This window comes from Myripristis murdjan, chromosome 16 (assembly GCF_902150065.1).
Source record: "Myripristis murdjan chromosome 16, fMyrMur1.1, whole genome shotgun sequence".
Classification (NCBI taxonomy): domain Eukaryota; kingdom Metazoa; phylum Chordata; class Actinopteri; order Holocentriformes; family Holocentridae; genus Myripristis; species Myripristis murdjan.
The window spans coordinates 3559444-3576335 of NC_043995.1; the positions used below are offsets into that span (position 1 = coordinate 3559444).

A 16892-nucleotide genomic window follows, 5' to 3' on the forward strand; every position below is an offset into this window, starting at 1 on the left:
AAGTCACTGTGGCCAAGTGGACGCGCCGCCGTGTAGCCTGCGGGACTGAGCACACCTCCACCGCATCAGAGCGCTCCCAGCTCTCCAACTGGCCGCCGGCACCGCCGCGCTTCACCCGACACCAGCCTGAGCTCCGAAATGTCTCTCTGTGAAGCTTCAGGGTCTCGATAAGCGATTCATTGCCTCTTTATTTACATCCCAAACAGTTCAGGAACTCGTTAGAAAAAACAGGCACAAACAAAACAAAACTGTCGCTCGCAAGGCGCAAGGTGCGAACTTTTTCACTCTTGGCTGGTGCGTTTTCGGCGAGAAAAAAATCCATGCAAAAGTTGGATTTTGCGGTGAAAGGGGATCTTCCTTTAAACGCAAGGTGGTAGAACAAAAACAAGCAAATCGGAGGTTCCCCTCAGTTACAGCGGAGCGTTTTTACGCGTCTTCCCTCACCCCATCTAGTTGGGGCACGGCTCGTCTTTACGCGTGCCAAGCGGACAGCTTCGGCCGCTTGTAGGAGATTTATAAGGGACTAACGTTACCACGTGCTCCCCCCTGCTTCAAAACGAGGTTGTGGTCATCACTTGCAGACCAGGAAACCCCTTCAATTCCACGTTACGAGACGATTTATTGTAAATATGAGTGCTCAGTGTGCCCATTGGGACAGCGCTTCAACGGGTAATGGCCCACTGGCCCCTTGCGCGCCATGACGCAGGGTCCTAAAGCCAGCCGGAGCCAAGGCTGCTCACGGGGTTATCCAGTTTCGAGGGAAACTTGGTGTCTCGCTTCTCTGTCTTTGCTAGTTGTGTTTTTTTCCATGAAGCGCAGCTTGATTCATTCCCAGCAGATCAGAAGCAGAGATAAAGCTTTCTTACAATCTGACGATCAGACAAACCTCAGGAAATTACATCCAGTTTTACACCGTGTCACACTGTGCTGATTATGTAACGATCTGATAATTTATCACAATACTCTGCGCTTGACTGCGTTTATGATGGTTTACAAAGCATTCATATTCTGACATCTGTGAGAAATGTACAAAAATAATTAATAAAGGAAATCAGTGAATCTATCTATCTATCTATCTATCTATCTATCTATCTGTTTATATTATGATGGCATGTGTTCCTGTTGTAATATTATCCTCACTTCTCATTTGTTCTATTTTTACCTATATCCTCCTCTGCTGCAACCCCTAGAAACCACTAGTTTAATCTAAAATTATCATCCTCTCATAATAAGCTTGTCAAGGTCAGATACAGAGAACTGTAGAAATATGGTACCGCATGTATCCAGCTATGTTTCTGTTTGTATCTGCATGTTTTTATTTTACATATAAGCCAAAAAAAAAAAAAAGTGGAAATTGGCCAGTGTGTATGATGAGTGCATTGTGTTTTGGTGCATTGCAGAGTTTAGTGCTCCAGTACTTTAAATAAAAGTCCTGAAAAGTCATGGTCCAATCAGCCAAATGTAAATACAAAGGCCTCTGACCAGATGTATTGTGTTGTGATAACACATGCTCTTATTATCTCCATAGGAATCAGTTCAATCAGAAGACCAGGGAAAGTCAAGGACAAAACCACAGCTTATTTCAGGTTCTCCATCTCAAAAAAGTTGATATATAAGGGCTCAATATAACATGAGAGTGTGATATTATAGTTAGCTGACCCCTTTGTTGCAGACAAGAGGGGAGTGGTGCGAAAGTTACCTAAAACCTTTTCACAAAATTAAGTCACTTCACATGCTAGAACTGACAGCCTGCAGGAGGTTTTCTGATGAAATGTGTCATTCACTTTCACATTACAGCAACTCCTCTGATAGAAGCATGGTGTTGTGAGCAAAACCATACTATCTCAAAAACAAAATGCCTCAAAGACAAAAATTATAACTAGGGTAAGAAAAAAAATGGACAGGTGCTCTTTGGTTGTGTGTGCCAATTTTTTATTTTTTTTTTTAAATCCGTGCCATTCTTAATAAAGGCTTTTATGAAATGAGACAGAATGCCTTGGACATTGTTTTTTTATTATTATTCCAAATCCTACTCAAGCAATATAAAAATGTTTTTTTTCTTATAACTGGGGCAAATTTTCAGAGTAAAATGAATAACTAATATTTTCTGAAAATGTTACAAAACATCTGAACATTCAGCCAGTCTACATTTAATTGTGTTACACTTGTCGTATCCATTCCAAGTTAGGTGGAGGGTAAATGGTTTGACAGGATGGGTATAACTGCAATTATGATGCAACAGAAGATCTGTTTGAAAGTTTGATCACCTGAAAATCAGCAGCAAGTGGGGAAAATCTACAATTCAGCTCATTAGACATTGGACAAGACAGCATCTCTGGTGTCCCTGACAGGCTTCATGTGATTTGTGTGGAAGAACAAGAGTATATGAGCCATGTTGACATGATTCCCTGCTGGAGTCTGTGGAGGCACGGGGTCAGGAGATGCTTGTGTGCACCACAGCATCCCCCACGTCTTCAGATCCAAACCAGTTTACAGGAGGGAACCAGGGACTGAAAACACGCTACCCCTCTCCTTCCACCCGTCTGTCCACAATTGGATTGCGTCAAATATTCCCCAACAACACCGACACCCCCTTGCCTTTACCTCCCTCCTCTCCTAGCTGCTCCCACAGTCTCGGTGCCTTGTGTGTGCCAGGTTGATTTACACTTGCGCCCCAACGAAAATCCCACTTTTTTCATTATTTGCCAAGGCCTTTTGCCTGCCCCCCTCAGCCCTGCCCAAGTCAAGCCAGCCATTCATCAGCAGTGACAGGCTCTCAGAAACTCTCTCAGCATCCAGCCGGCTGGTGTAAACCAGATGTTGTCACTAAATCAGTACCCACACAGACAGATGTGAGGCCAGCAGAGGTGTGTGTGTGTGAGTGTGTGTGTGTCATGCTACATGTCCAACACCTGTTCCCAACAAGAGAAACAGCTATAGCAGAATATAGGAAGACCATACACTCAACATTTTATTATTTGCAAACGTATGCACCTGAGCAGACTGTATGTGACCCAGGGAGTGTATTTCTGTTAGGAGTGAATGTAAGCAGCATTATTTCAGTGCACCTGCATCCCTGGCCCTGGGATTATTACAGCATTTCTGTGACCACGTGCACTTGCAAAGAAACTCTATCCAGTTTTGCCAGACGGATCAGCTAATGGAACTGCTATGAGACACACACCCAGACATGTGACTTGTTTGAGGCGCATGCTAGGGTGTGACCAGTAAGAGGCAGATATTGACTTTTTTTATTATTGAAAATTAAATCTAATCCAGTCAGTGAATCGTTTCTGCATAAGTTTGCCCATTTTGATTATTCTTGTTTTGAATGAAGAGTTTTAGTGTTCTGATATGAATGTTAGGGTTTGGAATTTTAGTATGAAAATATTGAATTGGGCACAAACAATATTGGGTTTGACTGAAAAATATCAGCCATGATAGCAGCCAAACCCTAATCTTGTCAGCCCTTCTCCATGGAGGCTGCAGGTGTGAGGATTTTTCAGTACTACAGGATTCAACAGACGATCCGCAAGTGACAATCTGAGCTTTAAGAGAGTGTTACAGACCTCAGAGCCATGTTGGTCTCGTGGGAGCAGAGGGAGGAGCCAGGGCAAACAGGCAGAGAGTGAAATGGTGTCAGAGAGAGCGGGTAGAGGCAATAAATGAGGCGACAGAGTGGCCCATTCTCCGGGCTGTGTGTCAACAGGGCCAGGATAAAGGCCGGCATACCACAGTGTCAGGCCGCAGTGTTGCCATGATGGACGAGCGTCCAGCGAGGTGCAGACAGGTTCTGCCGCGCCGTACCGCCCGCCTCCTCCCCGCCGATAACGCTCTCTGCAAATATTTCCACTGGTGGTGTCGCCGCCGCCGATGGCAGGGGCCAGACACAGGAAGAAAGAAGAGTGAAACAAATGAAAGGGAGAAGTCGACACAACTGTCAGCACCACGTCACCTCACCTCAGAGGGGGACTGTCAGACCAAAGGGTTTGTACAGGATGATATCTAGGCCACTGTTACACTGGCTGACCTCTTGCTGTTTGGCACACACATTCTAATTCACTTAGATTTCTTCTTAGGGGGCACGACTGTCCAGTCTGGAGCAGATTTATGGCCAGGTTGTCGTAAATAAATCTGTTACATCATAAATATTAAAAGGGCTGCATGCTGCAATGGAATACAGCCTGCACAAAAACCATGGAGCACATGGGCGATGAGAAGATCCTTTATCTGGCTATTTAATCAAACAGATAAGTTACAAAGCATTCATATTTACAAGGTCAAAATAGAAACATGTTCAGCACAGAAGTCCGAGAGTTTATACAGTGAGACAAGTTGGCAACAGGAGAAATGTACATTGAATCCATGATGGGAAGGTAGGACCTCAGTATAGACCCTCTCTGGTTCCTCTGGAGCTAAGGAACCTAGGAGAGCCTTTACACAGGAAGCTGGGCTCCAACAGCTTCAATATTTCACCTACGTACAGTCCTCAGCTCTGAGGATTTTAGAATTCAGTACAGACTGGGGTGTGATTTACAGCCACCTTCCCACTACTACCTTATGTTTCCTTCTATAGAGGAAGACTACTCTTCACAGCAACATATCAGAGCGTGAGATGTTGACGGTCTAACATTTCAGAAAATTTGTACGTATATCAGGACATTGAAATATCTTGTCAGACTTAAGTGTCTTTTGTATAGTTCCCAAATTGATCAAAATCTGGGAATTGCCAAATTCACCTCCAGATGTCCAGACCCTGTAGGACTCCTGAGGACAGAGAAACTGTTCATCTTGTACTTCCTTGTACAATGATGGTTCAGGACGGTCCAGCTCCATTCTCCAGACTGATCCCCAGGAGCCTCAAGGCACTGTACGGTGGGCTCAGTCACATGTACACAGTCATCTAAATCATGTGCGGTGGTATCAGTCTGAATCACTATCCTCAACACCACCTTGCGTCTCTGGTTCTCCATCCTCTCCATCGCTCTCCTTGTCCCAGTCTTTCATTGAAGCTCCCATCATGAAGTCGTCTCGGAGAACGCTCCAGGCCGGCTTCTCCTCTGCCGCAGCCGCCTAAACACATGATAGATAAGATAATTCAGAATCCAGCAGAAAAGTTGAAGATTCATAAGGGTTTTAAATGCTGACAGGATCTTCAGCATGCTTTATCTTAGTGCTGGCAGGTCTAGCCTGAGATCCAAGCTCCTGTTCACGTCTCACAGCACCAAAAGGGCAACAGTGCCACCATGTGAGCATATAACAAACTCACACTTTCCAGTCCAGCACCTTCAATGTGTATTTGTCACATTTTGATTTTATGCATGAATGTGGCAGGTTGCTTTTGTTGGGTGTAGCAGGGAGGTGTTGCTTTGGTGTATAAAGTAACATGTGCCACAGAGTCAGTGACAGAGAACATTACCACTACTCCTATCCTTAATCTCTCCCTATAAACTGTAACATTACATACATGGTTATATATATGGTATATTTAGCACACAATTCACTAAGCTCCTATTTCTAGAAAAACCTAATTTTTGTAACTGGCTCACTTGTTAAAATAAATACAGTCCCACACTGCCTCTTTAAATCAAGGCCAGCTAGAAGCTCTGAAGCCTCAGTGAGAGTACTTTTACCCTCACTGATCTTCATAAATCAATAACCTTAATATGGCAGAAGCTGGGAAAAAAAAAAAGTATGACAAAGGAATGCCTAGCAGAAAAATACAAAAGTCTAGATTTGAGCCTCTTGGTTCATTTCTTCTCAAGATCTATGAATATATTAATCTAACATATCATGTGTGATGTTCTATGGTAAAATGGCAGCAATGGAAATGGCAGATAAAAAGGACAAATATTGATAGAACAGTGTCTTAGATGGAGTTTAGTATCAAGTTCTTGGAATATCAACAGCAAAGGGCAACATCCAAGCAGCCATGCAGGTGAATACTGGTCAAAGAGGTGGCTTTCATACCTACAAGTTTTAGTCTGTTTTAATTGAGCCATGGTGCATGTACTCTGATAGTTTGGTTCATTTGGAGAGATGAGAACACACATTTGGATTCTGCAGCAGACCAAACATTGTGAACTAATTTATTAGTCTTTGAAAATGCCAACTGATTGTAACTGAGACTGAAATAAACTATCATCATCACCATCAACTGACCCAGGACACCGTATAATGCGGGTTGAAAGTGGATGCTGACCGCTGAGCTGCTTGTCAGACAAAGTTGCTAGTGTGGTCAAAATGATGCGGGGAGTAACGAAAAGGTGAGGATCCTCTACAAATATGAGCCGACGAAAACATGTCATGATTGCTTGTGAAAATACACAAAAATAAAAAACACTGAGGTGATGTTGAGCTGGAGCTGCTCTGTTGTTGCAATATTCTGTTTCCCTCATAAAATTTCTGTTCAGTGGATGAACTGTTTGACCGTGTGTCCTTTGTTAACAAATTGTGGTTTGCTTTCACACCTGCTTTGTTTAGTCCGACTGAATCAAAAAACATGTCTCAGGAGGTGGTCTCTCTTAAGACACTTTGAAACAAGCTTTGTGGAAATAAACAGAGCGAGATTCAGCCCAACTACCTGAGCGATCATGTGTTTTGGGCTGACGCAGCTCCTGTGCACATTATGGACTCAACTGCTAACTGGGAGAGGCACCTCAGCAGCATTAGCAACAAGCAGTTAGCAACATAGGAACAAAATGAATGGAGCAACAAGGAAAAACACTGAAACTTTCTGAAAATGGCCCAAACAAGCTCTGCAATGGTAAGAAATGCCAAAGCTGCTGATGGCACCCCATGCCATGTTTGATACTGCACGGGCCAAACGTGTTTCTACAATGAGATGAGAGGTAAAGAAATATTTACATTCTCTGCCTTTCAAGATAGCAATATCCATCTGACCGTTATCAATGAGCTCCATATGACCTCTGTTTATAGATTTTGGTTCATGTGAATTTTTGCCAAGTGAAACCAAACTGAGCCAAATGAACAGTGTGATAAAGTATGAACTATTCTGACTGGAGCCACAGCAAGCTAACTGCAGGTGTGAAAACATCCTAACACCGGGCTCTGTGAATGCTAACTCGACCGTGTGAAAAATGCAACAAAGTAAAAACTTCACGCCTGAGTTGGATCAATGCAAATGAACTATAAGTGAAGTGCACTACATATTTTATTATTTTTCATTCTTAAAGAAACATCTTGATTCACCATCTTGTGGTTGGCCACTAAAGACACACATCTGCAAAAACTTGTGCACAACCAGCACCGTGGTGTCATCAGTGGAGCACCGTTCATGCATGAATGATATCAGTATGCAACTCACAGTCTCCTTTTCGCTCTTGATGGCGACCGTGCTGCCACCCTCTGTCCTCCTCAGGACGTCAATGAATTCTTTCTTGGAGACTGACGAGAGGATCTTGGCTTTCTTCCTCTCTGAGCCGCCGACTGCCTTCACCTTGTCATTTATGGTTTTCTGGTGTTTTCTCACGGCGTTGAACAGCTGAACGACCCCTCTGAAGAGAACAGGGAATGAAACCAACCAGTTAGAAATTCAACTTGTTTCTGCGAACGTGTAACGGACCTTTGTGGAAAATACATCTAAATACCTGGTAGCTATCCTCTGTAGATTCCTTTCAGCTTCACGGTCCTTTACCACGTCAGGTTTCTGTCTGCACATCATCTCCCATGTTCGCTTCTTGTCAATCTGTTGTGCAGAGGCAAAATTTGGGTGATGAGACTTTTGCATCTGCTCTGTTTTATATTCCTTTCTTATTAATTTTTTCACCTTGAGACTCTTCACTGATGTTCTATAAGATAAGTAATGTTTGTAGTTACAAAAGACTGCAGTATTTTGAAATTTGGCATGATGTCTCTTATTGGGACTTGATGAGGCATGAGGTGAGGTGATCTTAAAGCTGTCAAATAAATATGATTTCACAGTATTTTCATTTTCACTACCTGTTTCTTTTTCTCCAGCTGCTCCTGCTTCTCCTTCTCCTTGATCTTGTCCAGCTCTTTGTTCTTCAGCAGTATGGTGGATTTACTTTCTGGGGTTTTCTTTCCAAGAATTTTAGCCATGGCCTCTGCCCACCCAGCGTTGGCGTTACCATCCTCTCCTTCATCTTCATCCTCTGCCTCCTCCCCGTCAGTCCTTTCATTAGAGTCCCTGTCATCTTCTCCTCCGTCACTCCCTTGGTCATCTGACCCTTCTCCATCACTGCCTCCGTCAGAATCCCCCTCGTCGTTGCTGTCGTCATACTGAGGCTCATCATCGTCTCCTACATGTTATTCAGACAAATGCAAATTATTGGTTCTGTCAGCTGGCACTACTTTCTCACACTTAGCTCTCAAATGGTGCAGAGCCAAGTTAGACTGTGGCAGCCCAACCACCATCCAATGTAGGGTTAGGGTTAGCCTGAGACACTGACTGCTCTGTTCTGATCAATAAAACACTTTGTGAAGTGACTGTATTTTCTACATCCAGTTTGGATTATTATTATCATTATTAAAATTTTGAGGAACGCTTAATTTTCACTGTTGCTGCACTTAAACTATCAAATAGGTGTGAACCCGTAGTCATAACATATACACTACTCACAAAAAGTTAGGGATATTCGGCTTTTGGGTGAAATTTATGGAAAATGTAAAAAGTTCACGTTACAGTGATATTATATCATGAAAGTAGGGCATTTAAGTAGAAGCATACACTGGTGATTTCCTCATCTCAAACAATTTCTTGAAACAAAAGCCAACAACAGTGGTGGATATACCACAACAAAAAATGTCAGTGTCAATAACTTGTCATGTGCCCTTGAGCATCAATTACAGCTTGACCACGACGTCTCATGCTGTTCACAAGTCGACTTATTGTCTGCTGAGGCATGGCATCCCACTCTTCTTGAAGGGCGGCCCTCAGGACATTGAGGTTCTGGGGTACAGAGCTCCGAGCCTTTACACGGCGACTCAGCTGATCCCATAGGTTTTCTATGGGATTCAGGTCTGAGAAAGTGCAGGCCACTCCATTTGAGGTACCCCAGTCTCCAGCAGCTGTTCCCTAATGATACGACCTCGATGAGCTGCAGCATCAAACACCTGATGTGAATTTTGCCGTTAAACTCCTTGTTAGAGAACAGCAACTTGTGCAAAAAGTACTGAAACATTGAACAGTTGGACATGTGCATTCAAAAGTTTACAGAAGGTCACATTAAGTTCACCTGTAAAGGTTAGAATGCATTTTAGGTTCATCCTGAAATTTCACCCGAAAGCCGAATAGCCCTAACTTTTTGTGAGTAGTGTACTGTATCACTACCGAGATATTTTGTCCACATCGTTCAAACGTCCACCCTTTTAGAAGTTGAGAAAAGACTGTTAACACACCCGTGGGGCCTTCTGGTGATTTCAGCATTTATACAGCACATGAAGGAGAACATATTTCATAAACGTATACACAACTGGCACACGTTGCTCGCCAGTGTTACCACTCTCAGCGCTGCATTTTGCTGGAGGACGCTTGGCGGAGGGGCTAATCGTACAAGTTGAAAAGTGCACCGAAGAAAGCATTGCTTTAATATATGACATACGCCGAATTATACAGAGGATTTGATAATGTTATTTAGGGTTTCTTATGACAAGTTGTGCAACGTGTGTCTTTTGTCTGTGAGCGAACGGAAAGAGGCAGATTTTTTTAACGGAGTCTGGCACACCGTCACCACACTGGGGAGCGGAGCCTCTTCCGGCTAGGCTAACTCCGCCAGAGTAGATTTTAGCTCCTCGTGTCTTTTCTATGCTAACTCGTATCATGAACAACTAAACGTCAACCTGCTCTCACAAACACTAATTGACACGAGTGCCGTTAACTTTACTCTAGTTGGCTAGCTACATACAACACTGGCTAACATTACACTGCTGCTCAGCTTAGCATGCTGGGCTACACATTAAGGTTAAGCGTGAAAACACAGAGTTAGCTCTATCTCTGCTAAGAAACACCGACGGCAAAACAGTCTCAACGTTTTTAACCCACAGACAACGACGCAGAATGTGTAGTTTTTACCTGAAACCTCAGGAGGGCTCTCCACATGTGTCTCTGCCACAGCTGCCATCATGGAGTAACACTAAAATGGTTCCGTAGAGAACGACTACCAGACAGTGGGAAGTTCCGCATCGGTCATTCATATGAGTAAATGAATGAACTCGAATTTTACGATACACAAGTTTTACGATCAATTCTACTAGAATTTATTGCAAAACTTGTGTAAATAATCAACTGGAAATATAGCCATCTATCTATAGATAGACAGCCTCTTGTTAATGTTGTGGCAGTACAGAGAGAAAGTCATTGTCATAGTAAATTTTTGTAATATTTTTTTTAAATGCCCTCATTTCACTGGATTAATGCCGACACATTTCAGCTTACATTCCTTCATCTGGTTTCTTGTTTTCATTCATAATGTCCCTTTAAAATAGCTGTCACAGATAAACACCTGTCTTTCAGTTTCTCTTCCATCATGCCACGCCCTGACTGGATTTCTTACAACTTGTTGAGCCACTTTTTAACTTCACTGCTGGCAGACGGAAGCTCCTCTGGCAGCCACAGGAGATGGGTAGGTCACTGACTGCCACCCCAGGAGGGACTGGGGACAGAAAGACAGATTAAGAGATGGATTTACTGATACATTTTTGTTCTTTTCCCCACAGAGACATTGTCAGCCTTAGGGGTGCTGGTGAAAATGACTGTGGCAAGTTATTCCCTGAACCTGGCTGCAGAAAAAGCAGTAGAGGTGGTGGAGATGGCCTGCTATCCTACAGTCGACAGCCTTGTCAGCGTCACAGGACTGGACGGGCTGGTATCTCTCTTGGCTTGTTTTGGACTTGGCCTGGCCTTCCTGTCTGCAGCCTGTGGAACTGCAGCTGGATCTGGTGGCGTGGTGATAGTTACAAAGAGACAAGTCAAACCAGTTGTAGGAAGGTGCTTCATTGGGCTAGCAATATTCGTGGGATGTGGACTTGGAGGAGCACTCCTTGGATCAACCTCAGTAACCCTTGTGGCATTGGGACTTCGAGGTCTCTTCGTCATGGGGCTCACCCTCAGCCTCACCTTACTCTTCATAAGTCGGCAACAAAAGCAAACAAAGGCAACTGCAACAGCCATGCTCTCCTTTCTTGCTCTGGTGTTCATGACAGTGCTCCTTGGTGTGTCTTTAGGCATGAGAATGTCTGGGTGTACGGTCGTTGGTCCCTGTAAAGCAATTCTCCCAAGCTTATTGTTTATTGTAATTCTTTTGCTGCCAGCAGCAGGTGTGCTGATCTCTTTGGCTGAAAAGGCCTTTGGGAAACATCAGCGCAATTTTGGATTGCTGGTAGCAGCATCAGGACTCCTGCTCGGGCTAGGAGCGTACCAAGGAGGATACTATCCATATCTAGTCTTTTATAAAATATTTTACTCAGTTCGTTCTGCGGTGTATATTGTGGAGATTCTAACTGGACTGGTTGGTGCTGCTCTAGGGGCAATGTCGCTGAGCGCACTGCAGGAAAACACAGCTGAGGGGTTATCTGTGTGGATATCTGTCCCTGCAGCTGTGATCCTGCACAATCTACACGTGGACATGCCAGACACAGGACTACATGGTCTGATTGGACGGTGTCTCGGCACAGGGGCAGAGGTGGGACTGCTGCTGGGCCTCGCTGGAGCTGCTGGTGTCTCTATGGGATGTGCGGTGCAATCAGCAGGACCGTTTTCACTTTGGAAATACGCAGTGCTGGTATTTGGACTGGACATTGGGGCCTTTTACAAAGAGTCATTCACACTCACTAATTTTGTGGTGTCTATGGTTTTGGCGTTAGCTCTTGTGACAGTGAAAAGCACACAGGCTGCAAGCGAACACCAAAGCGGAAGTAGTGTGTTTTTGTCACTGGAGGCTGCTCAGAGTTTCGCAGCTCTTGGTGTGGTGATGATGGGAGCGATGGTGCTGGGCGCCGCTGGCCTCCTCACAGCTGCTCTGGGAGATGCGGGCTTTTATGGAGTGATTCTAGCTGCTGTCATGGCAGTAATCAAAGCAATTAATATCTCTCAATAGTGAAAAAGTCCACACTATTGTTATCTTGTTCATTATCTCCCAGAACATTGGAGATAATGAGAGAACTTGGGCATTATTTAGTTAGCATGGTTGCCAAGCACATATATAGAGAAAAGAAAATGTGTCCTTTTATAAGTATAATTAATATATTCAATGTAAAAAAAAAAAAAAAAAAAGCTTTGGAAATCTGCTGCCTTATCATTTATGAATACAGATTTTAACTTAATGTGGAAAAATAAAACGGATCAAAGTGAATTATGTGCAAATACTGCTATTGTATTTGTATGTCGCATTGTGTCATATTTGTTCTCTTTATTTATTAACCTGTAATAACACTGGCGTGATGCATCTTTTACTTTTCATTATTTAAACTATGTCATAAACATTACTTTTGTTTTTCTGTAACATGGGTGCCATTTTCTAAGCCAAATGTGTCTCAGGAACCAAATTCCTAACCTCAGTGACAATTATCTGGCAAAATAAAGGCAAAATAAATAAATAAAAATAAATAAAATATGATAATTTGTGGTCTTGTTCACACCTTTAAGGCATATTGAGTTTCCCAAGGTTAAGTTGCTCCATTTAATTTCAGGGGCTGCAGCTAAAATGGAGGGATCTGGCAACAGAGAGATTCTTAGCTCCTGGGTGAGATCATTTGACAAAATTTGAAAAAAAAAAAAAAAAATGAACACTTTATGCACTGTATTCAGTTATTAATAATTCAGTTTTAGCACATGGATAAATTAAATACAGGACATGCGGATTTGCATATACATGACTCAATGTCCTCAAAGTATTCCAGCATTTTAAAATCGCTCTGAACAAACAGTGAAATATTTTTGCTGATTATATAGACAATGATTTGTACCATCGACTTTGAGAGTATGACTCAGCGTGTAATGTTGTCTAATAATTCATCAACGTGCTTCAAACCAGTTCTTGCTCAAGTTAGTGCTGCAGAGTGATTGACAGGATGGGATAGGCAAGGCGGGACAAGGAGGAACCGGGGCAGATGCCAGATAATACAGGAACGCTGCTGCTCATGACACACGGAGTACAATGTGGTGTAGATATGTAGGAGATTATTGGGGGATCACCTGAAAGGATGATAGAATCTGGAGGAACAGGTAGCGGGTGTGACCGGTCAGGGCTGCTTTATATATAAAGGCCCTTTCCAACTGCCTTTCATTGATACACAACACCTTACAGTCTGAGGAGCGTCTTGGGAACAAACCTGGGAAAAACAGGACTTTTTATCTGCAGTGGGACAGGAGTCTGTCATCCGCTTCCCTCAACAGAACAACATGGCACGGTCAAAACTGGGTAAAGTCATCTCCACTTTCTATTCCTCTCGTATGTGTATGAATGACTGATGGTTATTATGTGAGGTGGGTTGTGTGTCAATACTTTGTTTGAGAGCACTTTGTTGCACAATGCAAAACTCACCAGAAATGTTTATACTTCTTTTTTTACTTAATTGCATTCAAGTGTTTTCCCACATAAGTATTTCCATAAATTATTCGAGATGAAAAAGTAGAATGAAGAAAAAAACATTTGTTGACCGGGTGAATAGAGCAGTAATAGGATGAAAAATATTTGCACTTGGTCTCTTGCTGTTTCCGCTGGTTGAACCTGATCAACCAGTCTGCTGTGAGTACCTGCTGCAGGTGACTTCAGGCATGAAACAGCACATGGTGGCTCACCTCAGTTATACATCCAAACCCTGCAGCAAACACAGTGTCAAAGGACACAAGAACGCTGTCATAGTAATCATTCTCAAATAAGTAAACGTCCATTTGGTGAAAGGGTTTATCATCAGTGGATACAGCACAATAGTGATGTCCTAAAAGTCTTTCCTCAGAGAATTCCTCCGTTCCATTTTATGTGTCCAGCTTGTTTGGGCTAAATAGATGAAGAACCTGGGTAGCTGGCATGAGCAGTTCTTGCAAAGGAAATAGGGCCACATAGAGAAAATCCAAGGAAGAAAGACATCACATGCAGCACTGTACACACTGCTTCTTTGACAGGTGATGTCTGGGCAGTGCAGTGCAGAGGCAGCACAGCAGTGAGTGCTAAGCAAACTACAGACCCTACACACTTGAAAAGTAACATTTTATGTGTGTTTTCCACAGTGTGTTTTATCTGTCATACTTCCTCCTACAGCATCTGACACTATAATCAGTAAAACTTATTCCCATTTAGATTTTTACACATTACAAAATAGTGGTTGCATCAAATCCACTTTTCCCTCTTATTTAGTAATTAAAGGGATATTTCACCCATTTTGAAAATGGTGATATTATTTCACTTCCCCCCTAGCTGTTACTGAAAAAAAAGTGATTTAGAACCTGAGAGGGTCAGGTTGCAGCCTCCCTTTTTCATCCCTCTGCATGGACATCCAACAATCATCTATCATTACATATTCATAGCCCAGCTCCCTCCACCCATCCTCAGCCATGTCTCTGAACAGATTCTCACTGTTGAAAACACAGAAAGTCTTTCAGCCATGCATCACATTTTTACAGAGCGTCTGATTTTTGCATTTTCGCAAAGTTTTGCATGAACTCTTATTGAACCCAATATCCCTCTACAAAAAAGTAGTCATCCTCCTAAAATCAGTAACTTGTCATTGAGTCTTCAAGGACCATGCCAGTGATTCTGCATGCTTAGCGTTATATCTACAAAATGTATATACGCGATGTTTCTGCTAATCTTTTGTGAAAGCAAGCAGATTATAGAATTCAGTTGCTACAGTTGCTTTAAATGGACATTTCACCTGTTAATACAGTGATATTATTTCACTCCCCCTTAGCTGTTCTGTAGGACAGTAGTGGTGCTATCTTCCTCTCATTGTTACTGAGTGCTGGAAGTGAAATAATATCACATTTTTCACAATGAACAATTCCTCTAGCAGTTTTGTTGTTGACATGTTTCAGGAGCTAGGACCCCCGTAGTGGAAGCAGCTCTGGGATTTGCACTGGGAGCCGTGGGAGGCTGTATGCTGGGAGCCACAGAGGACCCAGTGGAAAAGATCATGGCGGTGATGACCTCAGAGCCACAGGGCCTGATGAAGCCAATGACGGATGAAATCAACACTGTGGGCGCTCTAGGACTGGGCACCCTGGTGGGAGCCACGGCGCTCACCATGGCAATGACCTCAGTAGTAGCTGGGGTGATCCTGGCTGCAGCTGTAGCTTCAATATTCGTGGCCACGAGGAGCTGCATTCCCTCCCAGACAGAGTACATTGGACTGTGGGCGTCAGCTGGACTGGCAGGGGCCTTTGGTACCACGCTCAGTGGAGCCACGCTGGGAGCCGCTACTGAATGGATTGTGATGAATTCTGGCATGGTTGGACTGCTTTTGGCATTGAGCATTTTCACCATGCTCAAACCGCCTCTCCACTTCTTACTTAAGATCATCTGGCAGCAAGGAGAAGCGTGCTGCATTCAGAGACCAGTAGCTTTGATCAGAGAGAGACAACAGAAGGAGATAGACGCCAGAGAGATGCAGCAGAGAGAAAGAGTGGCTGTGCAGATCGAGCAAAGGATCCTCATGCTGGACAAGGGAGGAACAGAATACGGGACGGACGATGGCACAATGTGGAAGGCTGAGCAAAGGCTGAGAACAGAGATAGAGAGGGAGCGGAGAGAGAAAGAAGAAGAAGAGATGGAGCAAAGAACCATCCAAGAGTGGATCAATGATGTGGTGCTGAAACACGTGGACTTCCTGGCGTTTTCAGGGATACCAATGACACTGTTGGCCATAGTCACATCAGTGTTTGGGGTTCTTGGTTACGGGGGCCACCAATCTGTGTTCATAGCACTTTTGGCTTTGGTCACAGTCATAGCCTATATCTTATTGAAATCAACCAACTTTAAGTTTTGGATGTTGGCAGGGTGCATGGGACTGCTTGCCACTTTTGTCATCGCTGTGCTCACGTTACATGCCGGACAGGAGGTTGTGGCAGCGTCTATGAAAATGCGAGCAGCAGGACAGGGCCGGTCTAGAGAAGACGTCAGTGCTCATATGAACTACCGGTCAGCTCTGGAGGCCTTGAGTGCAGGGTTTTTTGTGGCAAAGATGTGCCAGTTGGGTTTAGGGGCTACAGTGGGGGGACCTTTGGTGAGGCGAGGAGCTGGAGAGGCGAAAGTCATAGTGGGGGCAGCTTTAGTAGCAGGAGGTTTATTAGCAGGAGTGGAGGCTTTAGACCCAGTGTTGGGGAATGGGGGGAAAGCTGGGGCATTGCTAGGGGTAGTAGGGGCAGCAGGGGTATCGGTCGGGGCAGCAGCAGCCCTGGCAGGAGGGTGGTCCTCGTGGTTAGGAACTTTGGGAACCATAACAGGGCTGGTGGTGGGGGCGCTCAGCATGGGGAGGTGGCATTTTGTTAACATTGGACTGCAGGTGCCTGTGGCCTATGTCTTTGCTATGGTCAATCCATTTTAACAGAGCACTTACCAGCTTCAGATACACTTAGGCATTCTGTCAACCCATGCTGTCAAGGCACTGTGAAGAGTTGTAACTTGTTAGCTTGCAGTAGTATGTATGGGAGCTATACCTATTTGTATCAGGTATCCTAATTTAAAGTGATAGTTTACCTGTGTTTTGAAAAATATGATATTATCTGACTTTCCCCCAGCTGTTCTGTAGGACAGGACATGTAAAATTGACATTCAAAGTTCAAAGTTCAAAAGTTTCATGAAAATGAAAATGATCTGCTCTCATGTGTTTCTCCTCAAGTTTGGATGCTACTGTGGCCATAACTTTAGCACCTGCTGGTTTTGTCTTTGCTAGCTGCAACTGCAAAAGCTTTAAGT

The 16892-nt window shown here is 43.7% G+C and overlaps 2 protein-coding genes across 2 annotated transcripts; one reads left to right on the forward strand and one right to left on the reverse strand.

Moving 5' to 3' along the window:
* Nucleotides 1-4212: 4212 nt before the first annotated feature.
* rrp15 (ribosomal RNA processing 15 homolog) lies at nt 4213-10150 on the reverse strand. Its single transcript, XM_030073501.1, has 5 exons — nt 10055-10150; nt 7963-8282; nt 7611-7708; nt 7328-7517; nt 4213-5073 (listed from the first exon to the last, which is right to left on the reverse strand). The coding sequence occupies exons 1-5, from the start codon at nt 10104-10106 to the stop codon at nt 4924-4926; spliced, it is 810 nt and encodes a 269-aa protein (XP_029929361.1). The 5' UTR covers nt 10107-10150; the 3' UTR covers nt 4213-4923.
* Nucleotides 10151-13117: 2967 nt separating this feature from the next.
* Nucleotides 13118-16892, forward strand: LOC115374132 (uncharacterized). Its single transcript, XM_030072899.1, has 2 exons — nt 13118-13400; nt 15014-16892. Exons 1-2 carry the CDS (start codon nt 13382-13384, stop codon nt 16519-16521), a joined length of 1527 nt encoding a protein of 508 aa, XP_029928759.1. The 5' UTR covers nt 13118-13381; the 3' UTR covers nt 16522-16892.

Bases quoted from the DNA above. Each gene is read 5' to 3' on its own strand.
- rrp15 (XM_030073501.1), bottom strand. From the start codon at position 10,106: ATGATGGCAGCTGTGGCAGAGACACATGTGGAGAGCCCTCCTGAGGTT. The intron at 8,283-10,054 runs GTAAAAACTACA...AATAACATGTAG, and splicing joins GAGCCCTCCTGAGGTTTCAG to GAGACGATGATGAGCCTCAG. The intron at 7,518-7,610 runs GTATTTAGATGT...TGTTCTCTTCAG, and splicing joins CTACAGAGGATAGCTACCAG to AGGGGTCGTTCAGCTGTTCA.